At 44.5% G+C, this 24937-nt stretch overlaps 1 protein-coding gene across 2 annotated transcripts; it reads right to left on the bottom strand.

Moving 5' to 3' along the window:
• Nucleotides 1-1890: 1890 nt before the first annotated feature.
• On the bottom strand, nucleotides 1891-24523 carry trpm7 (transient receptor potential cation channel, subfamily M, member 7). Of its 2 annotated transcripts, none has more exons than XM_026286914.1 (40): nucleotides 24458-24523; nucleotides 23201-23280; nucleotides 23013-23051; nucleotides 22726-22924; nucleotides 22190-22403; nucleotides 21728-21852; nucleotides 21292-21463; nucleotides 20513-20687; nucleotides 20202-20325; nucleotides 18267-18339; nucleotides 17805-17905; nucleotides 17254-17388; nucleotides 17081-17134; nucleotides 16862-17002; nucleotides 16576-16692; nucleotides 16227-16504; nucleotides 14288-14516; nucleotides 13824-13973; nucleotides 13602-13745; nucleotides 12650-12778; nucleotides 11762-12013; nucleotides 11510-11684; nucleotides 11226-11358; nucleotides 9558-9742; nucleotides 9348-9480; nucleotides 8312-9036; nucleotides 7255-7349; nucleotides 7096-7186; nucleotides 6950-7017; nucleotides 6833-6858; nucleotides 6667-6692; nucleotides 6538-6588; nucleotides 6360-6404; nucleotides 6163-6228; nucleotides 5267-5550; nucleotides 4900-4982; nucleotides 4619-4824; nucleotides 4000-4051; nucleotides 3115-3221; nucleotides 1891-2708 (listed from the first exon to the last, which is right to left on the bottom strand). In XM_026286914.1, exons 1-40 carry the CDS (start codon nucleotides 24506-24508, stop codon nucleotides 2578-2580), a joined length of 5664 nt encoding a protein of 1887 aa, XP_026142699.1. In that variant the 5' UTR covers nucleotides 24509-24523; the 3' UTR covers nucleotides 1891-2577. The 2 variants fall into 2 exon arrangements, with proteins under 2 accessions (XP_026142699.1, XP_026142701.1); XM_026286916.1 differs by having other exon boundaries at nucleotides 8543-9036.
• Nucleotides 24524-24937: the final 414 nt, after the last annotated feature.

Genomic DNA, 24937 nt, shown 5'->3' with positions numbered 1-24937 from the left:
GTTTTAAGAAAAAGGAATTTTCATCGAATAACCCTGTTTCTCTTCAGACACATGACAATAATGTGTTCTAAAATCAGCTCAAAATATCAAACATCTCAGATCTCCTGCTGTTTAGAATCAGTCTGAAGTCTGCATTCATCACACACACACACACACACACACACACACACACACACACACGCATGTCTGTGGAATCTGACTGCACATAATCTGAAGCCTGGCTCTGATTCAGCAGATTTAGCTCTGGTTTCGTTGCTTCTGATCACCTGCTCATTCAGTGTTTACACACACCCTCTTAATGCGATTAAGAGATTTTGACAATATTGTGATTAAACTTTATGTCATGTAAACAGTCATTATTCATGATGGACAGAGACTCCATGTGTTTAGTGTGTGTGTGTGTGTGTGTTTACCTGTTGAGAATGTGTCCAGTGTGTAAAGAGAGGTTCTGGTGTTTCTCGAGTTCTTCAAAGTGACCTGCGACCCCATCTGATGAACACAAATCAAACAGTCATTCAGTTGTATGTTGTCTTGAACAGTAAAACTAGACCAGTGACCAGTGTGAGCAGTCACGGGTTTGACTGCTGTTCCTGTGCACTTTCACGGGTTTAAGGTCGGAAAAACACGGGTTAACGGTTTCCTGGAACGCGACTTAGACTCGCACTTTTGACATTACACACTTGTGTACTATAGTGTTTGCATGATATTTCAAGTCACAAACTCATACATATTCAATTAGAGGCTGTTCGTTCAATGGAACGAAATTAACTTTCAAATGATGAATACAACAACGTTAATAATGCTAATGAATGAATATAACACGAGAAGTACACACAGAGATTTTTGCAGTCACGGAACATATACGTTAGTTTATATACATATTTGTTTTTGTCCAAATTCCACTTACCTGACTGTTTTGTCCGTGTATCGGATGATTCTTATCAAATATATCGTTAAATCTTGAGAAAAAATCTCTTCGGGTTTTTTCTCCGCCGACCAGAAACAGATTCTGACAGGATTCGGTCTGAGGCGAGCTACTTAACTTACATTTACGCCACAAACACATAACGTTATAAAAGACAGTCAATAACTTTAAATGCTGGATTCTGTGTTCGTAATGTTGGCGCCATTAGAGCAGTTGAACAATTATTGTAAAGATTTTTAAACAAAGCACTAATGTAAGGACAGCGATTACGACAGCTCGACGATTTTTTATCTCCCGCGTTGTACGGTTGCTATGGAGATCTCAGGCGAACAACACTACTATTCGCGCGCTTCTTTATTTCAAAATGCTGATGAAACGGTTCGGTGCTTTTCTCAGTTAAGCTAGTGAATTACTTTATAACATTTAAAAGAGTAATTTTGATTAATAAAAGACGTATATATATATATATATATATACACATACATATATATATATATATATATATATACACACATACATATATATATATATATATATACACACATACATACATACATATATATATATATACACACATACATACATATATATATATATATATATATATATATAATCGTTTTAACTGTTAAAAACAAAGCGAAGTCCACACAACAACACAGAAACGATGGGTTTTTTTGATCAGCGATTTTCCTCATGAACGTATGAATGAACGGTAAAAACACGGACAGCCAATCAGAATTAGACTCGAGCTCGATCCTAAAAAGGCAGATAACCAAATTTACAGTAATAATTTTTGAAGTACATTTAAAAAAAACACGTTTTACTAACATAAACTCAAAATTTAAAACCATGCAAATAAGGCCATAAACTGAAGAACCTGGATGAAGCTGTAAAAACACACATCACCATAAATCACAAACACTCAACAGAAGCTGAAGCTAAATGAATTTCAGAGTAAGAGAAATCAGACAATTCAGTGTTTTATTAAATATACAGTATAAAATGTATACAGGTCCATTAATATAGTATCCCCAGCATCAAATATTCTCATGTTTCAGCTGGTAGCATCCAGATAAATGTATCTATGAGATACACTATTAACCCTCTCACATGATGCTCTGACGACAGTACCTCTGTAACATTATAAAGATGAGTATTAATTGCATGGACTGGTTTCAGTGAAATCAGAGATTCAAAACACGTGTGAAGTCTGAACCATGATGCATTCATACAGCTCTGTAAATAAAAACATTCTCTTGGCATAGAGCTCTGTACAAAATCTGATCATAGTATCATGAGCAAGTGTTCTTTCCAAAAAGTGACAGACAGCACATATAAAATTGCTTTTATTTTTTACAAGACAACTTCTTGTAGTTTAGAATAAATATTTAACTTTATACAGTGATATTGTACCAGTTATTAAACACTTTATAGTTTCATACACACATAAAAAATTTAAAAATACTTTTAAAAGCTCATACTCCCTGTTATAATTGTACAGGATAAAATGTGACTTATTAAAACATCTCAAGATTGCATCTGTTCAGAGGCGATGCGTTCGTATAAAACGTCTCCTCCACACAGACACACACACACCCCGTGTCTTAGTCTCTGTCTTGCGAAGTGTTTTCAGTGATGTGTGTGTGGTCGGCTCACAGCATTAGGCGCATTGAGGGCCGCTGTTCTTTAGCGGCGCCCCCTGCAGGCGGAGAGTGGGACGGTCCCTCGCAGGAGTCGTGCTGCAGCGTCAGTTTATCAGGAGTATAGTCGTTACGCTTCAGATCTGACCACACACACACACACACACACACACACAAAACTGATTAGAAACGGCCAGATACACACTAGATAATTCACTTACAAATCAATCATAACACAAACACGCTTAAACTTAAAAAATAAAACGTAGTAAATGCTTAATTGTATATACCTATAGCCTATGAAAAGATACAAATTATTTGTATTCTCTACATTTCAATGTAACGATAATACAAAATACGTTTTGTCCTTAAAATGTTTAGGGAAGGCTTAAAAAAAACATTGCTACGAAGAATAGCAAGTAACTACCATGTCATGACAGACTCTCTCACACACACACACACACACACACACACACCGACGTAGCATGTTTCTGCCATCCTCACACAGACTCTGATCAGCATCGTTCTGTTCAGCGAGGGCAAACTCACCGGGAAGTTTGAGTTTTCTGCAGCAGGAGTTGCAGTGATGTTTGGTACGGAAGTTTCGAATGGCATCGTCTCCGAGATTCGCAGGGCCAAAGATCATATCATAAGACCTGACACATAAAGAAAATTTATAAATTCTACAATACTGCATAAGGTCAAATTTACCATCCATCCCACAGACGCTGCATTAGAAACACCCATGGATTGGCCTTAAATCGTTTTTTTGTGTGTGATCTAATACAAAGTATAGTGCTGTACATGTACATACTTTCAGAAAAAATATTTAAAAAATTAAATAAAAAGTATGTGTGTGTGTGTGTTTGTTCTGAAGCTTGATCGCGGTTGTGATTAAATGCACTTGAAACTGAATACTTTAGTTTTCTTTTTTTCTATGCTTCAGTGTGAATGCAGTCCATTAAAGCTGCAAACCGCAATAATACGGAGGAAAAAAGAAAAACCCATAACTACTGATTGCCTGTAAACTTTGGGATACTTAAAACACACTCAGATACTGAAAGTGCTTTTTATTAATCACTTTTAATTGTGTCTTTCCCCCTTTAATACTTTATATTCGCTTTTATGTTTGAGGCTACATTTAGAAGGTTCAATTCCTAATTGTCTTGATTTATTATTAATTTGTAAATATTAAAAGAAGTAGCCTGCTTGTATAAATTTAATACAAATGCACAAAGATGAAATCTAAACTGGACCCATGTGCTGTAATATTGAACATTCAGAATGCAACGTAGCGTGATGCATCGTGTAATTGTACTGTTGACATTATAATCAGAATCGGATCAAATTGTGAAACCAGTAATGATTCACACTAACTTCTATTTTCTTTAAATAGGGGTCATTTTCATTCGTTTTAAAGACAGCACTTCTCACCCTTTCTCTCCGCTCTTAATGACTGATGGATCTGTCAGTATCTCACCGACCCCTAGAGGGAGAGAGAGAGAGAGAGAGAGAGAGAGGGAGAGAGAGAGAGAGAGAGAGAATGGGAGAGAGAAAGAGAGACGGAGAGAATGAGAGAGAGAGAGAGAGAGAGCAAGAGAGAGACAGACCTTCATTTCAACTCCATCTGTAAAACAAACAAGTTCACAGAATCTCCTGCAATGCTAAAGTGTTTATACAGTATGGATAGTTCACCCAAAAATTAGGGATGCACAGAAATGAAAATTTTTGCCGATACCAATTGCCGATAATTCTTTATATATGAAATGGCGAACAGTGCACATCTGAAGTATCTCTGCAGGTAATAATGCATTATTTATCGGTTTTAATATATGGGCAACATTTTCTTATCGGTTCGATAACAATAGCATTAAAATGAACGAGACAGACATGGGGACCTTTCTTTATCAGACTACAACAGGAGAAATTTAAAGAAATGTCCTGCTAGCCCTTAGACAGCAGATAGAGCTCTCATTTTTGGGTGAACTAACTCAGAAGCTGCATGAAGCTCCTTGCCGAAGACTTGAGCGTGACGCATGTAACAAACACAAACCCTGCAGGTCCAGCACCAGCAGCTCTCCTCGAGTGTACTCATACGTCCAGTGGCTGAAGGCCAGCATGGTTTCCTCCAGAAGGTTGGTCGGCACGATTTCATCCCCGTTGTTATTATTAAACTTGCGGAAGTCTCCAGTGATGCACTCCTCGATGGCAAACCACTGACCGGCAGAGTGACAGTAGAGCAGGAAGACCTCCAGAAACCTGCAGAACACACACTCTCAGAAACACCCTCAGGCGTGTGTGTGTGTGTGTGTGTGTGTGTGTGTGTGTCAGTACCTGGGTGAGTACGGGATGGTTTTGGGTCTGATCTGATTGAAGGCAAACGTGAGTTTCTGAGCTGCTCTCTGCTGCTGAATTTCCTGTTCACAACACAAACACAATTTCAGCGGCATCTTGCACAGAAACCAGTGCTCATTCAGGATGATGCTACATGTGGGTTTGACATTACATTTGGGTTAAACAAGGTAAAGAAACCTTTGAGATTCACACCATAATCACAAGTGTTTGAGTAGTTTGTGTGAGTTAGAGTGTGTTTCGGAGTGTGATTGAGTATGTTTTGGAGTGAGTGAGTGAGAGTGTATGTTCTGGAGTGAGTGAGTATGTTTTGGAGTCTGGGAGAGTGTTTTGGAGTGTGTGATCATACCCTGAGACAGAGGTGCAGGACAGTGTCCTCTCTGTAGATGCTCTGCCAGGTGTTGACCACCTCGGGCAGGAAGGACTTGACGATGTACAGGTGTCCAGGCTTGAGGATGTCGTACTCGGACCAGGTGCAGAGCACCTTCAGCGCCCGGCGCAGACCTCCACCCATCTCCTCCTTACTGAGGAACTCGATCTTAGCACAGAGACCACGCTGAGCCCAGGACGACATGCTGTTATTGATGCTGTTGGGAGAGCTCTCCTCCAGACGGTACACGGTCACCGGTTCACCTGCACCACACGCAAACACGAGAAGGACACGCATAAACATGTGACTGACCTCGCAATCACACTATCACGAAACAAATACAGCGTAGGTCTGGGCGGCGCAAACTACACCATACATCACGCAATTCTGTGTAACATTTTGTGGATGGAAATGTAAGGAAAAATGGTTCTAATTGTAAATAATCATGTTTTCATGTCTATTTTATATAATCCAGTGCGTTTACGCTTTTACAAACAAAAGGTGCTTCATCTGATTTAAATATTTTCATATATATATTCAAGTATATTCATACCAAATGTACAACGTAAAAACACATTCACAAGTTTGAAACTAAAGAATTAAAACAGATCAGACTGATTGAAATTGAATTGATTGTTAATGAACTGAACGTTGTATTGACACTATTGTCTTTATAGCAGCTATATTTCAGGGTTTCTTTCAGGAACTCTTAATGTCATCAAAAGTCATAGACATAAACATTTGCCTGAAGAATTTTAACATCACTCCATGTTTCTTCACTCACATGTAAACAGCAATCACTACCGTCACGCCGCTCAGAACTACATGCTATACTGCAAAGCCTGATGGGACAGGAGGGCAGTAATGAGTCTTACCTCTAGGGGGCACTGGGGTGAATGGAATACTCTGAGACAACCGCATCAGGTTATTACGCTCCACCGCTGATACACACACACACACACACACACACACACACACACAGGGCTGATGTCAGTACACGTCACAGGCGTCGCGGGTCGGGTTCGAATCACGACATGTTTATGCTTCCGTTGGATGAATGACAAACACTCACCTGAATACTGATAACTCTCCATGGGCTTGAACGGAGAACCGATCGCTGCTCCACACACACACACACACACACACACACACACACACAGAGCAAAGAATGAGCAGAACAACACACAAAATACTACGGTATTACAGTGTTCCTGATGCCATCAGTGTAGTGTAGCAGGGGTCAGACTTACAGTCCTTACGCGGCCCCAGGGGGGGGTGTCGCCCGGTGTACAGACCTGCAGCTGAAACACACACACACACACTCTGTCAGATCAGTTCAGCTGTCATCAGATGATCATTAGATGTGATGAAGCACTCACTGTTTGAGATGTCATCTCCTGGACTCCTGAAAACAAACAAGCATTAATCAATAAGGGTCAATTTTTTAAAATTGAGATTTATACATCATCTGACAGCTGAATAAATATTCTATCTATTGATGTATTGATTGTTGTCAGAATGTTCCACTAACACACAGTTACTCACAGTCTGCTGGATTGTGCTGACTTCCCCTGAGAATGAACGACAGACAGAGTTACAGTGTGTGTGTGTGGTTTCTCTCAAACACATTGGTGTGTGTGTGTGTGTGTGTGTTTGACTGACCAGCAGCAGATCCTCATAACGTGAGACGTCCTCCAGTGACACACGTGTCCTCTCCTGCTTACTGAGCGCTGAAACACACACAGATGGAGACGGAGGAGTGTGTAACTGCTTCATGTTTAAAGTGTCTGGCGTTGCGTTACACTCACTGGACTCTGGATGCAGGAACGAGGGGTTTCTGTCGAACTCTGTGAAGCCGGCGTACGAGTTCACCATCCGCATGTGACCCTGAGCCACCGCCTGCAGGAACACACCAGATTCAGCCAAACCACACAATCATCTTCTTTAACATCCAGAAAACTACTCACCGCATCCCGAGCCTTTCTGGAGGGACTCGACTGCCGGCCGCTCACAGCACCCTCTTTAGGGAACGACCTCTGACCCTCAGGATCATCCTTGTGACCTTTGGAGAAAAATGAGTTCAAAGCATTACAGACGTTTACACTGGCACAGAACATGTTTTTTTTGTTCTCGTCTGACACAGATCTGCACGAGATCCGATCGTTCCTCATCTGATCTGGGACACATATCTGATATCTGGACATCTGACCTACGTCTAAACACACAGAACTCCCAATGTGAGGGAGACAGGTCTGCTTATAAAGATAGCGTTTTAATGATTATGTTTAAATTGATTTTAACATTTTATGGGCATTTTTACCGTTATAAACCTATTTTATCTAAAAGTGTCATATTTTGAGTCAAATTCCTACATTTAATCAGTGAATTAGAATAATAAGACATCTGGGCTGATATCAAGCAAATTAAATCAGTCTCAACTAAACTGATCTTTGCACTGAGGAAACACAGAAGCTGCGTCTGAACATGATTTTACACTCGGTTTAATGAAAGAAATGCATTTAACCTGCAATTACTAATGCATAAAGAACTTTTTTGATCACTGTTAATGAGTGAGTCAGTGCGATTGAACCGAATCATTAAAGCGATTGATCACTCAGGAACGAAACGCCTTCATGTCTCTCAGAGACACAGAACAGTCTCTAACTGAATGTAAACAGGTGGCCAAAAATCAGATATGGTCAAAGATCGGATCTGTGCATTATGACACGTTACAGACACCCTGTTAAACGTCTCCCTCCGGTGAGCTTTAATAACTGGTCACTAACCAAACCCTTAACCAGCACCAGCCCGGGTTAGTTTAGTCTCCTGGACACACAACACTATATTCACTCCCGGGGACGTTTAGTAAAAAAGCAACTGGTTGAGATGAAATCACCGCCAGAGGTCACCCGTCTCACCCTCCCTAACACACACACACACACAGGGGCATGCGGATGGGGTGAGGGTCAAGGGTCACGGTTAGACCGGGGTTCCCTGATTCCCAGCAGTGGACCGAAGCCAAACCTCCGCTCCTCAGCGCTGGTCTGCAGCGGCCGTGTCTCCAGAAGCAGCGGGGGCCCCGGGGCCCGAGAGGAGGGGGCCGAGGGAGGGGGGTGTTTCTTTCGGGCGGGTCGTCTTCATCATCAGCGAAGGCGTGATTGACGTATCCCTGGTGCTCAGGCTCACTCACGACCACCCCTGGGGGGTCTTCATCACTCCTCTCATAAACACCCTCCTCTTCCTCCTCATACTCACCCACGAAGGCCCCGAACTCCACCGCGGCGTGCACCGGCTCCGTGTGTGTGTGAGAGTCTGTGAGCTGCAGCGGTGTGCTGACGAAGAACGTGGCTGGAGCCGGATCCGACCTCGATCCAGCCTCAGAACTCAGAGGAAGCTCCGCCCCCGGCCAGTCCTCGACTCCGCCTCCAGCTCCGCCTCCGAACAGAGACTCTGCTATGCTGGTGGTGGGAGGCAGGAATCCCACGCTGCACCGCACCAGAGCGCTGGACTTCGAGTGCCCCGTCAGGTCGGGCCCCAGGTTCTTGGAGACGCTGAGCTCGCGTGTGATCTGGTTGTGCACTTTGCTAGCCTCGGACGCTCGCTGCGCGGTCAGTGCCTTCAGTGTGTCCACCGTGAGCGCAGACAGGTCCTGCAGGTGTCCGATCTGAGAATCCAGCGTGTGCAGAGAGCGCTTGATGAAGTTCACCTTGTTTCCCACCTCCTTCAGCTGCACACACATCGTTTCCACCCTAAAAACAAACACTTCAGTTCATTTAGCTGTTTAGCACTTATCGCAATCCATACCGTTTCAAAGCAGCTTTACAGACAATAATCACAGCACCAGGGGCTTTAGGTTTCACATTTATGCATTTGGCAGACACTTATCCAGAGAGGTACACGTCAGTCCTCACTTTCCCTGGGAATCGAACCCATGACCTTGTAATGTTGACTGTTTGAGCTACACATTTACACAGATGCACTTGGCAGACTCTTATACAAAGCCACTCGCACCACATTCAGGGTTCTTCAGTTCTTCTAAAGGATATGAGATAAAGGTTACCTGTCGGACGTGAGTCTGATTCTCTCTTCACTCCCAGAGTGAAACTGATCGTCTTTCTCGTGGAAGTATGTCTCCACGCACTGCTCCTCGAAGTCGTGCAGCTTCTTCTGGTCCTCCTCGGTCAGGAAGAGCTCTGAAAGACAGCAGGACGGTCAGATCCCTGTCAGACGCAGCAGAAGCGACGGGGCGAGAGAGAGAGAGGTACAGTACTTGGGCCGTAGGTGCTGCTGTCCTTCTTCCTCTTCCTGCAGATGGAGGACAGCACAGACGCGGCGTGGCTGAGCAGAATCAGCGGCGGAGGAAGGACGGGCTTGTCGTGGTACGCCATGATGAAGTGATAGCGCTGGTATTTCCACACCAGGTTGGATATGGACTTCACCTGCAAGTAGACGTTACTGCGGAGAAACGGCACGCTCAGTTACTGTGTCCTAACTAGGGCTGCGAAAAGGTGGAAACTCCTAGTAAATTTCAGAAACAGAGATAATTTTGTAAACAACCAAATTTTGGTTTCATCTGGATGTATTTATAGGACGCTGAAGACAACTAATGCAATATATAAACAAACCTTTACACCATCGCAATAAGTCTTTTGAATAAAGGATAGGATTACAGTGTTTTTAGGAGGGATAAATGTATTAATCATTTATTTGTTGTGCTGTGTGAATTGTATTGTCATTGTTGTAAGTGAGCTGAACAATACTAACTAAACTTTCAAGGATTTGTATAAAGTTTCTGGAAAGTTACCAGACATTTTCCACCCCTTTGCATCTCTAGTCCTAACTGCACGCAACAAAATCTTTTTCATGTTAATCCGAGTTTTCTCCTAACTAGACATGCAAAACTTTATTTTAGAAATGTCGCAGCTGGAGCAACAACATACAAGCTATCTGACAGTAGATGATCTCAGGAGGTAATGATTATGTGCTTTATCCAAAGTCTGATGTGAGTTTGAATATATTTGCGTGACCTTACAACAATACGGTAAACAAAACCAGATTTACCTCAGATCTTGAAAATAAATTAGCAAATTTGTACGTTAAAGCAAACTCAGGAAAATAGATTCAAATGTGTGACGATTCAAAGCGGTTGAGATGCCAAACAAATGGAGATTCAGTTGGAGTAGAGGTTTATATGAATGCATCTCTGAGGGGAAAATTTTAGATGGCATTTTCTTTCAATTTTGTCTCTGAACGGTACATATTAATGTTCATAACGTGGCCTTTTTGCCTATTTTTTGATTACTCCAGAGTGATGCACTGTCAAGATGGCGACGGCCCGCTCGACCCACTGTGGTTTCAAAACTCGCTTCAGAAACCTATGGGTGACATCACGGACACTACGTCCATGTTTCTATGCAGTCTATGGTTCATAAGCACAGCGCTGCTTTGTTTACAGCGGTAACCATGGAAACAGTGTATCACTGCTGTTCATAAGCACCACCTGCTGGCAGAGACTGAATCTGCGTCCTAATGTTTATGTATAGTTTAATAAAACTATTCTGTTTTGCTTCAAATTTAATTATACAACCTAATTTAGATTCAAAACTTCTTGTTTCATGTATGCAGCATCTTTGTTTGGATCGTAATTAAAATGCGGTGGTTGCTTCTAATTTTAAATGGAAAGAGACCAGACAATGCCTTATTTTGTTTATATGAAAATATTTATTGTGTGTTATTAATTTGTTAAAAATTCCAAATGAGTTTTGTTTCATATTTCAGTTTCACAAAGAAACGTGCAGCATTTTGTCCCAAAATATCGTGAGTTGAGTGAATCATTACATCCATAGAACCATATCGGCTTTCATAAATAAAGCATTATCGGTGTTTCTATCACTGTTTCTATCAGTGCGTGTAGTTAGGAGCGGTATGGGTCACTCACTTGAAGAAGGCGATGAGCAGGTTGACCATCAGGATGTACTGGACGAACAGATAGACGGCCTGCAGCAGCGGCGTCAGCCACACACCCGTCGCACACAGCTCCTTAGCGTGATCCTCGCTCGAGTTCGCACACACTGACACACACACACACACACACAGTAAATAATTGGGCTTGAGGTACAGGTCAGTGTTACACCTGCCTCTTCTGAATCTGAACTGATACTGAATCTAATAACGCAGCTGTGATCCTGTGGTGAAGGGTTCAGTGCTGTGTTCGTGAGTTACCGTCGATCTCGTAGGCGTAGACTTCACCGTACATCATCCAGTAGGGCTGGAACACCACATCTTTGGCTAAAGTCCATGAGGGATCCTCGTTTGGGTACAGAATGGCTTTCCGGGGAACCCCATAACTCAGCAGCACCACGGCCATGATGACCACGATGTAGAACATGTTGGCCACCTGCGGAGGAAGAAATCGGTCAGTGCTGGAGGACGCGAGCGGCTCAAACACAAGCACAGCTCCGAGCGCTCGCTCACCATCTTCCCGATCATCATGACGTAGGGTCCGGCCTGCTGATTGACCGCCAGGATGTCCAGCAGCCGCACGTACCAGAAGATGATGTTCAGACAGTACACGATCCGGCCCGCGATGAACACGCTCCCCGAGCCGAAGCGCAGACCGAAGCCCACGAAGAACATCAGGATGGCCAGGAAATCAGAAACGTTGAAGTAGTCGCCGAACCAGACTTTAATCTTCTGACTGATTTTACCTCCTTCAGACATGAACATCTAGAGAGGAGCACAGAAGAAGTCATCAGTCAAGTCTAGTCACCTTTATTTATATAGCGCTTTAAACAAAATACATTGTGTCAAAGCACTGAACAACATTCATTATGAAAACAGTGTGTCAATAATGCAGAATGATAGTTAAAGGCAGTTCATCAGTGAATTCAGTGATGTGATCTCTGTTCAGTTAAATAGTGTCTGTGCATTTGACACAGTGTCACAGGTATGGGTCACAATTATACATTCCTCTATTGATGCCAAAAACTTAATGTTTGATTAGTAATATACATTGCTAAGAACTTCATTTGAACAACTTTAAAGATGATTTTCTCAATTTTAGATTTTTTTTCTCCCTCAGATTCCAGATTTTCTAATATTGTCCTCCGAACAAACCAGACATCACTGGAGAGATCATTTATTCAGCTTGAGATGATGAATGACACACGTGTGACCTCTTGACCCTGGCTGCGGTCAGATGATCACAGGACAGCGGTCAGGATCACGTCTCTCATCAATCATCACACGGCAGGTTAACCGCTCCGCTGCATTGTCACGAATGCTGCTCAAATAATTAAACATTTCTGACATACCTCGTTAAAACATCTGAACACACACACACACACACACACACACACACACCTCTCGAATCTTCTCCACCGCCAGCGTGAAGATGTAAAGAATGACGACCCATTCCTGAGGAGACGGGAACGACTCCATCTTCACCAACACCACGTATGAATACAGCATCAGGAAGCCGATGTAGAAGAGCTAGAACACACAGAACACTCCATTATTCTCTCGAAAACCTTCATAAGGAGCTCAGATCTCCTCGTGATCACACACACACACACACACACACACACACAAATACAGACACACACACACACACACACGAGGAGCAGAGTGCTCAGAGTCATCACACACTAACACAAGAGCAGTGACCAATCACAGTCAAACTCTCCATCACACAGTCTACAATAAAGTTGTTGTTTTTTTATTTTATACAAATTTATTAAAACAAACACCTTGGTGATTGTAATTCTTATTACTTTAAGTACTTTTTACTGTTCAGAAATAAGATATTTCTGCCATCATTTCATTGGATCAGTAGTTTCAGTGTGTATCTGATTAACTGGACTCTTGTTTTGTTATGACATGACTCTGGTACGACTGCACAGTTGCTCAAGAATCGTTTACCGCTAGCACGATCAAAGAACGCTAATTATTCACATCACACACTCAAAACAATCATTATTTGCTTTTCTGACAATCTTTAATGTTTGATCAACACATTTCACCCGAGACCCTTCAGCTTACATTAGAAACAACAGATGAATGATCAACCGCTGCGTCACACACACACACACACACACACACACACACACACTCGCGTCTGGCTCAAATGTCACTAGTCAATCTTCCACTAGTCCTGTGATGTTTATCTGTGTGTAACGCGGAGGGTTTATGCAGGAACGAGTGTCTCTGATACTATCTCATGGGAACAACAGCCCAGAACACTTCAAGTGCTTCACACACACACACACACACGCACACACACACACACGCAGCGTGATAAGTTAGCCGCTCGTACCGTGTTGAACCAGAACTTGACGATGGGTGCGTGGTAGAAGGCGTAGAACCTGCGTGTGATGGGTAACCGGCGAGAGCGCACGTGCACCTCCGTCTCACTCTTCACATCAGCGTTCTCATTGGGACGGACTTCCTTAAACACATCCTGACACAAACACACACTCTGTCACTCTGTGCAGGAACACCCAGAACACTTCAGGGGTGTTTAACGTGTGATCCGCACCATGGGGATGTCGTCAGGCTTCTGCAGGCTGTGCTCGCTGTCCTCCATGCTCTGATGAGCGTCCTGCGACTGAGGGATGTGGGACATCTCCGCTTTAGTCTTGTACTCCAGCAGGAGGATGGCAGGAGGAACCAGGATGCTCAGGATCACCTGCACATGAACAGAACATCATCACGTTCGGTTTAAATAACCGTGATTGCACAGACTATGTAGACTACAATTTCAGTTTGTTTATTGAGAAATAAGTTTTTTCTGTCCTCTGATAAACATTGTTTGTGTGTGTCCAGATGAGCAGGAAAACAGTTCTATTCAACACAATTACTCGCTAACACTGGTTATTCGTCCAATTCAATGAATACACTGCACGCATTCATTTCTTTGTTAAATAAACTAAAGCACTGGTAAATGAAACACCTTAGCACTGATACGGTCTGAGGAACTATCGACACTGGTTTGCGCTGTACCTTGTACCAGGAGTTCTTGCGCATGTTCAGGCGGCCCATCCACATGTCGGAGAGCAGCATCTGTGTGCAGGTGTGAGCCACGAACGGACGGAGACGTGACGACACGGCCAGCTTCAGACAGGTGGAGTTACTCCAGTTCTTCAGCTCGTAGGTCAGCAGCTTCATGGCCATGGTCTCGTCCTGTCTGAACGACTGCTCCAGCAGATCCACGGCCAGCGTGCCGAACTCACTGACCACACACACACACACACACACACGTCTGGAGTTAAAACATCAGTGTTGGGCTTTGTGCCTTTTCTTGTCTAGGTCAGTTTTTAAGAATCTAAATTCTCAAAATACTTCAGGGATTTAATACTACAGCATTCGTGTAGTTCAAAGTATCTTGGAGAGGTGAGGTGTCCAAGTCTCAACATCTAACTACTGGGGTGCCTCAGGGCTCAGTTCTGGGACCACTTCTCTTCTCTGTCTACATGGCATCATTAGGTTCTGTCATTCAGAAACATGGCTTTTCACACCACTGCTATGCTGATGACACTCAACTCTTCCTCTCATTCCATCCTGATGATCCGACGGTAGCTATTCGCATCTCAGCTTGTCTAACAGACATTTCTTGCTGGATGATGGACCATCACCTTCAACTCAACCTTGCCAAGACAGAACTGCTTGTGATTCCAGCAAACCCATCGTTCCATCACAATTTCTCCATCAAGTTAGACACATCAACCATAACTCCTTCAAAAACAGCTAGAAGTCTTGGAGTTATGATTGATGATCAGCTGACTTTCTCAGACCACATTGCTAAAACTGTCCGATCCTGCAGATTTGCTTTATTCAACATCAAGAAGATCAAGCCCTTTCTTTGGGAACATGCTGCACAACTCCTTGTTCAAGCTCTTGTTCTGTGGCTGGACTATTGCAATGCCCTCTTGGCAGGTCTTCCAGCCAATTCTATCAAACCTTTACAATTAATTCAGAACGCGGCAGCAAGATTAATTTTTAATGAGCCGTTAAGAATACACGTCACACCTCTGTTTATCAATGTGCACTGGCTTCCAATAGCTGCTCGCATCAAGTTCAAGGCATTGATGTTTCCTACAAAACTACCACTGGCTCTGCACCCATTTACCTAAATTCGTTACTTCAGACTTATGTGCCTCTAGAAGCTTGTGTTCTGCAAGTGAACGTCGCTTGATTGTTCATCCCAAAGAAACACAAAGTCACTTTTACGGACTTTTAAATTAAATGTTCCCTTCTGGTGGAATGACCTCCCCAACTCAATCCGAGCAGCTGAGTCCTTAGCCATCTTCAAGAATCGACTTAAAACACATCTCTTCCATCTTTATTTGACCCTCGAACTTTAACACTCACTATTCTAATTCTATTCTTAAAAAAAAATCTAACTTCCTTTCTAATCTTTTTGTGTTCTATTTTCTTTTCATTTATTATGCAATTGTATTTGTGTGTGTGTGTGTGTGTGTGTGTGTGTAAAGACCTCTAACTAGCTTGCTCTATATTTTTTTATTCTATCTGTTTTCTTTTTATTTATTATATTATTTAAAAACTGTTACAGCATATATATCATTGCTCTATTTGTTGTTTTCGATTGCTTCCACTGTCCTCATTTGTAAGTCCCTTTGGATAAAAGTGTCTGCTAAATGAATAAATGTAAATGTAAAGTAAATGTTCTGTAGATCACGGCAAAAATTTCGGACTATAAGTCACATTTATTTAGAACCAAGCACCAAGAAAAAACATTACCGTCTACAGCTGCGAGAGGGCGCAGGAAAACGGGAGAATATTTAAATGGGATGATAGTGGGTTGACATATGATCAGACCCCAGAACCTGGAGCTGAATGAAGACAGCAGCCTCACTTCTGAAGACTCATGCATCACCATGAAGCTGCTCTGAATCTGTCTGTAGAACTGATGGAGACTCACCTGGAATACTCCTTCAGCTCCTCGGACGTGTCGTCCACCACGTCGCTCTTCTTGGCCTCGTATCCCATGGAGCGCAGCAGTTTGCAGGCCACCAGAGCTTTGGCCATGGACTCCTCTCCGTGCTGCCAGAAGAACAGAGACATCTTCTGCCGCTTCATCAGCACGGCCCACACCAGCAGCTCGTTGAAGGGGTACGGGAACCGGCGCGTCTCCGGGTCATCGATGTCCACCACCTCCTCCTTACTCTTCTTCTTCTGCAGCTCTGAGACCGAGTCCAGCTGAGGAGGAAGAGCACAGGTCACACACACGCTGAGACACACACACACACTCACACACACACTCATCTTACCCTGGGCTTGTAGGGCTGTGCCGTTTTGATGAAGTGATTGTGTCGTGTCTTCTCTTTCTTATCTGCCTGAATGCTGAAGGACTCGTGTGAGCTGCTGCCCGTGTGTCGTCCTGACCGCTGACAGACAGAACGGATGTTAAAAATAATAAAAATAAACACTTTGATCTGTATGTCATGTGACCATTAACCAGCAGCAGAGAACCGTGAACGTGCAAACGAGTTATTAACTTATAAAAAACTTCATCACAGTGTGAAAACCCTCGAGTACAGCAGATATCTGGTTTACCCGGCTGTTCCCATGCAGGTTGTTGTAGATGATGCGGAAGCGTTTGCGTGTGTAGTTGCACCGGTACGTTCCTCCCATCAGAAACTCGATCACCAGACCCACGTCGATCAGCGTGATCTTATAGTTGGGCGGGAGGTTACCCTGACAGAAGAACACAAGGGAATAAACTCAGACGCCTGCAGTCGGTCAGACACACACACATCAGCTGAAGAGCGTTACCTGTTTGACGTCCCTCACCAGGTGATAGAGCGTCGGATTGGTCGGAGTTTGCTTCTGTGAGAATAGAAATGTTCTGATTTAGGTCCAGTTTATACGCAGTGTGTGTGTGTGTGTGTGTGTGTGTGTGTACCGTGTTGTAGAGCTCCTCCAGGCGTGTGTGTGTGTGTGTGTACCGTGTTGTAGAGCTCCTCCAGGCGTGTGATTGTGAGGAAGCGGTGCATACTGACACCATTCTCGATCAGGAGCTTCACAAACTCCACGCGGTCCATCACCAAAGCATCCAACATCGCCTGCTCGAGGGAGCCCACCTTCACACACACACACACACACACACACACACACACACACACACGTCAATACTTTCAAATCACTGTAACACTAGTGTTGAATGCAGAGCCCAGAACTATCATTCACATTGCTTCTAATCTTAAAGAAATAATTCACCCAGTAATCATCAACAAAACTAAATATTTGAAGAAAGTCCATTTTTTTGAAGTGGGGTCCATTGTTGTTCGGTTCCCAACATTCTTCAGAATATCGGTCACATTTTGATGTTCATCAAGTTTTCATTTTCACAAAGCAGTTTACAGAATATGTACACACAGTACATTTAAGCATCATTATACTTATATTGTGTGTGTACTACAAACACAACAGTTTCTCTCGGTGTTGATCAGCACACACACACACACACACACACACACACACACACACGAGTACAAACCAGCAGCTGTTGTCCGTAAACAAACACGTGATCTTTAGCGATGTCCACCCGATCCCACGCCAGTGTCAGGACCAGCTGATCGAAGGCCGACGCGTTTGTGCCTGTACACACACACACACACACACACCAGATGATGTCAGACGAGACATGATGATGTTTAGACTTTGATAGTGTTTATTCTCAAACTGCAGTAAATGTTTGATAATTTGAACATGCTTAACCCGCAACAAACCCAGCAGTCAGCCTGTGTGTGTGTGTGTGTGTGAGAGTTGGTTGCTGCTATATCAGCTTCACATGGATCCATCTTCCAAAACAAACCAATATCATGTGTCTGTGTATGATGGAGGTTCAGGAGATGATGGTCTGATTCGGTTCATTTGCAGCAGATACACCTGCATCAGTCAAACACACACACACACACACACACACACACACACAGATGATGAGGGTCGTTCCACTCACCTTTCAGCAGAGCCTTCAGGATTGCCACATCGATGTCCTGATGGTCCTCCGAGCCCACAGGAAACACTGTGATCTGAAACACACACACACACACACACACACACACGAGGGTCAAACACTGACTGCACCTGCAACATGTGTGCGTCGCTCAAACCACAGCTTACTGAACAAATACTGAGTCAACAAATACAGTGTGAGTGCGAGTGAGTGAGAGAGTGAGAGTGTTAGAGTGAATGAGAGTGAGTGTGAGAGTGAGTGAGAGAGTGAGAGTGTTAGAGTGAATGAGAGTGAGTGTGAGAGTGAGAGTGCGAGTGAGAGTGCGAGTGAGTGTGCGAGTGAGTGTGCGAGTGAGTGTGCGAGTGAGTGTGAGTGAGAGTGCGTAATTGAGAGTGTGTGAGTGTGATTGAGTGTGCGAGGGAGTGTGTGAGTGCGAGTGAGTAAGTGAGAGTGTGAGTGTGAGTGAGTGAGTGTGAGTGAGAGAGAGTGAGTGAGAGAGAGTGAGTGAGTGAGAGTGAGTGAGTGTGCGAGTGAGTGTGAGTAAGAGTGTGTGTGTGAGTGTGTGTGAGAGTGAGTGAATGAGTGAGTGTGAGAGCGAGTGAGTGTGCGAGTGAGTGTGTGCGAGTGAGTGTGAGTGCGAGTGAGTGAGTGCGAGTGAGTGAGTGTGTGTGTGAGAGTGAGTGCAAGTGAGAGCGAGTAAGTGTGAGTGCGAGTGCGTAATTGAGAGTGTGTGAGTGCGATTGAGTGTGCGAGGGAGTGTGTGAGTGCGAGTGAGTAAGTGAGAGTGTGAGTGTGTGAGTGAGAGTAAGAGTGAGAGTGAGTGTGAGTGAGTGAGCGAGTGAGTGTGAGTAAGTGAGTGCGAGTATGTGAGTGTGTGTGTGAGTGAGTGTGAGAGTGAGTGTGAGAGAGAGTGAGTGCAAGTGAGAGCGAGTAAGTGAGTGTGCGAGTGCGTAATTGAGAGTGTGTGAGTGTGATTGAGTGTGCGAGGGAGTGTGTGAGTGCGAGTGAGTAAGTGAGAGTGTGAGTGAGAGCGAGTGAGTGTGCGAGTGAGTGTGAGTGCGAGTGAGTGTGCGAGTGTGCGAGTGAGTGAGGGAGTGTGTGAGTGCGATTGAGTGTGCGAGGGAGTGTGTGAGTGCGATTGAGTGTGCGAGTGAGTGAGTGTGCGAGTGAGTGTGAGTGCGAGTGAGTGAGTGTGCGAGTGAGTGTGAGTGCGAGTGAGTGAGTGTGCGAGTGAGTGAGGGAGTGTGTGAGTGCGATTGAGTGTGCGAGGGAGTGTGTGAGTGCGATTGAGTGTGCGAGTGAGTGAGTGTGCGAGTGAGTGTGAGTGCGAGTGAGTGAGTGTGCGAGTGAGTGAGTGTGCGAGTGAGTGTGAGTGCGAGTGAGTGAGTGTGCGAGTGAGTGTGAGTGCGAGTGAGTGAGTGTGCGAGTGAGTGAGGGAGTGTGTGAGTGCGATTGAGTGTGCGAGGGAGTGTGTGAGTGCGATTGAGTGTGCGAGTGAGTAAGTGAGAGTGTGTGAGTGCGAGTGAGTAAGTGAGAGTGTGTGAGTGCGAGTGAGTAAGTGAGAGTGTGTGAGTGCGAGTGATTAAGTGAGAGTGTGCGAGTGAGTAAGTGAGAGTGTGCGAGTGCGAGTGAGTAAGTGAGAGTGTGCGAGTGCGAGTGAGTAAGTGAGAGTGTGCGAGTGCGAGTGAGTAAGTGAGAGTGTGCGAGTGCGAGTGAGTAAGTGAGAGTGTGTGAGTGCGAGTGAGTGACAGTGTGTGTGAGAGAGTGAGAGACTGTGTGTGTGTGTGTGTGTGCATGCGCAAGTGAGTGAGTGCGAGTGAGTGTGCGAGGGAGTGCGTGAGTAAGTGCGAGTACGAGTGAGTGCGAGTGAGTGTGCGAGTACGAGTGAGTGTGCGAGTAAGTGCGAGTGTGAGTGAGTGTGCGAGTGAGTTCGTTCACCAGCTCTTTGTTCTTCATGCACTCCATCAGCGTCTGGAAGAGATGCAGTGCGTCACTCTGGCTGAAATTGAAAGTTTTCTTGATTGTCGCAATAATGTCGGCCTCGACGCCGTCAGGAAGCGCTCTACAAACACACACACAGTTCGTCTTGAATCAAGGGGTGTATGTGAAGGTTACTGTATATTCTACATCGAGCTCTTATGACACAAATCACCGTAATAACATCAGACTGATGTCATACTGATACGAGTCATCACAGAGTTCAGAGATTGGCATATAAATCTGTGTGTGTGTGTGTGTGTGTGTGTTACCCGTCCTGCTCCGTCTGCTTGTGTACGTATGCCAGTATATCAGCGGCGCGTCCGGTTCCCTCACACACCACCACCGGCACCGGAGGACTCTCCTGAAGATACTCCAGCACCGTCAGGATCACGTTTGGACCGCCTTCGAAGATCAGAGCCACGACCGGGACGCCCTGACCAATGCCTGTGTCAGCAGGAAATACCACTTTACATTTCCAAACATTCATAGTCATTAATTAAAATAATGCAGTGAGAGTTTGTGCTGCACACAGTGATGTGATCTGATCCTCATCAGTCTGTCTGGAGTGACATGAAGAAACAGAACAAACTGAGACAGACTCAATCCAGAAGAACTGTGTCTCGCTTCAAGAAACCTCCTGCAACGCTCCTGAGAAACTCTGCTCAAGCTCCTTTAAACACAAAGGATGCTCCTACAAATGATGATTTCATTTAGTTAATAGAAGTTATTTGATAAAGAAAGTCTATTTTTGATAGCATCCTCATTTTACAGCATTTTTACATGAGCGCCTAAAACTTTTAACACTACTGGAGCTTTGCAGCTAGGTTTCATACACATTTCATATATATATACAAATTTATAACGTGTATAAAAATTACATGTGATGTTTGTTTTTTTGTTTATCACTAATGTAATTTTGACATGTGAAAGAGTCGCTTGTGTGAATAACAATGGCTTCAGGATAATAGATGCTTACGAACAACTGGCAGATGAGTGTGTATTTATCTGTGTGTGTGTGTGTGTGAGTGTGTGAGTGTGTGTGTCTCACGGGCGTGGATTCTCTGCAGGTTAATGTGTTTCTCCAGTTCTCTCCTGAGTTTGACTTCAGCTCCATATTTCCCGACTGTCCCATCATCCACCAGGACGAAATGAGAGTGGAAGTTATTCAGGACGTTGAGTTTACTGAGAGGATTCAGCAGGGTTTGGTAGGGCGCTACAACCTGAACACACACACACACACAATGATTTCATACAGCTGCTTCTGAAACATTTGTTGTGATTTGAAACACTAATTTATCTCTGATTTAAGGTACAGACCTTGTTAATACTGTCCAGCATTACGGTTGTAATATTTCTATCACTGATGTTGGTACATTACCGTTCAGAGGTTAAAAGTCATTATTATTTTTTTAGGTGTGTGAAAGAAGTCTCTTCTGCTCACTAAGACTGCATTTATTTGATCAAATGAGTAAAATGAGTCTCACGTCTCTTCCGATGAGGTCGTTCCTGTTTTCGATCACTCCCCAGGGTGCGATTCCCACCGTACAGATTTTCCGAGCCGATCTGGACATATGTTCCTTCAGAGCGTCCCCCACATGTTTGGCCACACCTGGAAACGCAGTGGAAAAACCCCCACAGTCAGCGGTTATAGTGACCGTGACCCTCAGGGGTCGTGACCTCTCTTCACAAGTGTGTGTGTTCAGCAGCAAGTGTCTGTGTGTGTGTAGAGGTAATGTGAGTGTGTAAACACTAATAAAGTGTATCAACCTGATCTTTAAACTCAAATGACTGTCATTATGATAATCAAGTTAATCCTGTAACTGCTATATGAACACACACACACACACACACACACACACACTCGCTGAGTCTGCGGTCTGTACAGCAGGTAGAGAGTCTGGTGGCACACATCTGTACCCATGATGCACTAGTACTGAGTGTGTGACCTGTGTTGACCCCTCCGGTCAGGATCCAGGCCCCGGTGGTGACAGCAGCTTTGATCAGTCCTTTTCCCACCACCTGTTTGATCCGCGGATGCAGGTCGAAGTTCTGGATTCCCCCGTGAACACTGATGACGATCTTTGGCAGCTCCATCTGCCACTCCTTCAGCATGAGCCTCAGGATGGCCTCCGGACGGGAGTCATAGGAGAGACGCACATACTGCAGAGAGCAGAGCAGGACATCATCAACCCCTGACCAATCAGAACGCTGCACTGAGTGACATCATCAACCCCTGACCAATCAGAGCGCTGGACTGAGTGACATCATCAACCCCTGACCAATCAGAGCGCTGCACTGAGTGACATCATCAACCCCTGACCAATCAGAGCGCTGCACTGGACTGACATCATTAACCCCTGACCAATCAGAGCGCTGCACTGAGTGACATCATTAATCCCATTTGAACAGAACTGAGTGCAGTGCACATATGATCATTCAGAGTGTTCTCTGTGTGTGTGTGTGTGTGTGTGTGTGTTCAGACCTTGGCTCTGTATGAGTGGGATCCTCCCTGGAAGTTGATGACTCCATAAGCGTCAGTGGGACTCTCCTCCGTGTGCTTCTCCACTGACCACTGCTCCAGATCGGACAGCTCTCCCTCGGTCAGACGCACGTCTGAGTATTTCACTGCCAGTGTGGCGCTGAAGCCCACGTGCTGCCGAACCAGACGCCCACAGCAGCATCTACACACACACACACACACACACACGTCAGCACACACTCCATCTGAACACCTCAACTGTGACAAACGTCGTGTTTCGTGACACTCACCGCACGAGCTGCTGACAGATTTGGCATCCTGGGAGGCATCTGCAAAAACAGAGGGACACCAGAACTGCTATGTGATAATAACATGAAATGAATTGAATGAAGTCATGCTGATTCAGCCCCATCGCCGATGTTTGCACTTCAACAGACAAGTCTGAGCCTGTTATAATAACATGAAGCGCATGACGTACCTGTGCGGGTCTTTTGACACGGGCAGTATATAGACACATTCCCTCTTGGTGAAACTGTGTTCGATCCAGGACTTCTGGGACTGCAGAAGAGAAACAGGATCAACATAAACCAGCAGTTCATTTCAGACGGTCACTGTGCCCCGACTGACACCTCACACTGAAACAGTGACGTAACAGAAGCAGCATCCGATCTCTTCTTCCTTACGGTCACATTCATCTGAGCGTAACAAAACACAGGGCGGGGCTTGGCTCTATGCATCAGTTACTGATTGGATGCTGAGATGTGGGCGTGGCTCTCAAATGGAGGCAGAAGTGAATGAGCATGTAGTGGATTGAAAGAAAGAGACTAAACGATTGGAGTCCAGCATACATCACAAGAGCGAAGCCTGTCGTCTCACTGGATTACACATTACTGCATACACATTTAATTTAAGATAAACAGATTGAATGAAGTTCCAATAGAATGAAAAAAAAACAGACCTCAAACGTTAAAATAAAGATCAGATTGTATGCATGCTCATATAAATATTAAACACTGATGAGTGTCATTTTAATCATGGGATTCACATCAGCTAATAGTAATTAGGTTTGTCATGAAACCACAATGATATACACTGAAAACGATCACCACAAACCGAGTGACTACCTTCAGATGTCCACTATTACAGACATCTAACGTCACCTTTATTCCTACAGCGCCTTCCACAGATCGAGTGTTGTGAGACTACCGTCTACATCAGCACTAATCATCAGGTTTACAATAATAACTACAGCAACAAACACTAGATTACTACCTTAGACCTGATGTAAGATCCACCCAGATCAGGAGAGTCTAACTCCGTCACTAGTTCCTCCTCAGCCTGAAAACATGTTTGTGTTTCTCTGGACTGATATAAAGCGGTCACTGCAGCAGTGATCTACACACATCTGAATCAACTCAGACGTCAGTGATGTCTACAAGCACCAAGTCTAGAGCCGCATCCATCAATCTCATCACTTAACACAAACTCAAATCCATCATTTACTCTCCCTCACGACGTTTCAAACCTGTCTGGCTTTCTCCCGTTGAGCAGAGGACGACGGATTTAACACCAGGGATTTTTAATTAAACTTCCCAGAGTTCCTTTCTGCTCCCAGCCTGAGCTCCCAGCATTCCTGCGGAGCCGAAGCGTCCAGCGAACACGAGCGGATTACACACATATTTGAGCAGAAACACTGAAAGCCATAAACACAGAGACTGAGACGGTGTCCATCTACCTCTTCATCCTCATCTTCATCCTTCTGCCGCAGCAGCGAGTACAGAAACATCACCAGACACTGAGAGAGAGACGGTGTTTCTGAGCACAGTTCATCAGCAGGAGGACGAGACGGAGCTGATGAATGTTTCTGACCGAGAACAGGCTTATTACACAGAGAGAGAGAGAGAGAGAGCTTAGCGTGTGCGCCGCGTGTAGTGACTGCAGCAGAGATCAGTGTAAACCGTGTTCACTCCACATAAACAAACCCAACCCTTCACTGCTCTAGAACCACTTACAGACCCAGAGGAACTCATCCGCACCTGAACACATTTACACTCATGATTCTGACACACGCTTCCATCCGAGCACTGATTTCTAGGTGAAATATAGTGAACAGTTGTGACATTTGCCAAGAATGGTAACCCATACTCCTGCCAGCACCGAGACTCGAACCTGAAACCTTCAGGTTAAGACTCCAGCTCTCTAACCATTAGGCCAC

Source organism: Carassius auratus, chromosome 18 (genome assembly GCF_003368295.1).
Source record: "Carassius auratus strain Wakin chromosome 18, ASM336829v1, whole genome shotgun sequence".
Lineage (NCBI taxonomy): Eukaryota > Metazoa > Chordata > Actinopteri > Cypriniformes > Cyprinidae > Carassius > Carassius auratus.
This window is presented reverse-complemented; position numbering and strand designations above follow the sequence as displayed.

Coding starts and splice junctions, on each gene's coding strand:
- trpm7 (XM_026286914.1), bottom strand. CDS start 24,508: ATGTTTCTGTACTCGCTGCTGCGGCAGAAGGATGAAGATGAGGATGAA. Junction 13,746..13,823: donor AGCCTGACGACATCCCCATG/GTGCGGATCACA, acceptor TGTTTGTGTCAG/GATGTGTTTAAGGAAGTCCG. Junction 6,229..6,359: donor GGAGAGTTATCAGTATTCAG/GTGAGTGTTTGT, acceptor TGTGTGTATCAG/CGGTGGAGCGTAATAACCTG.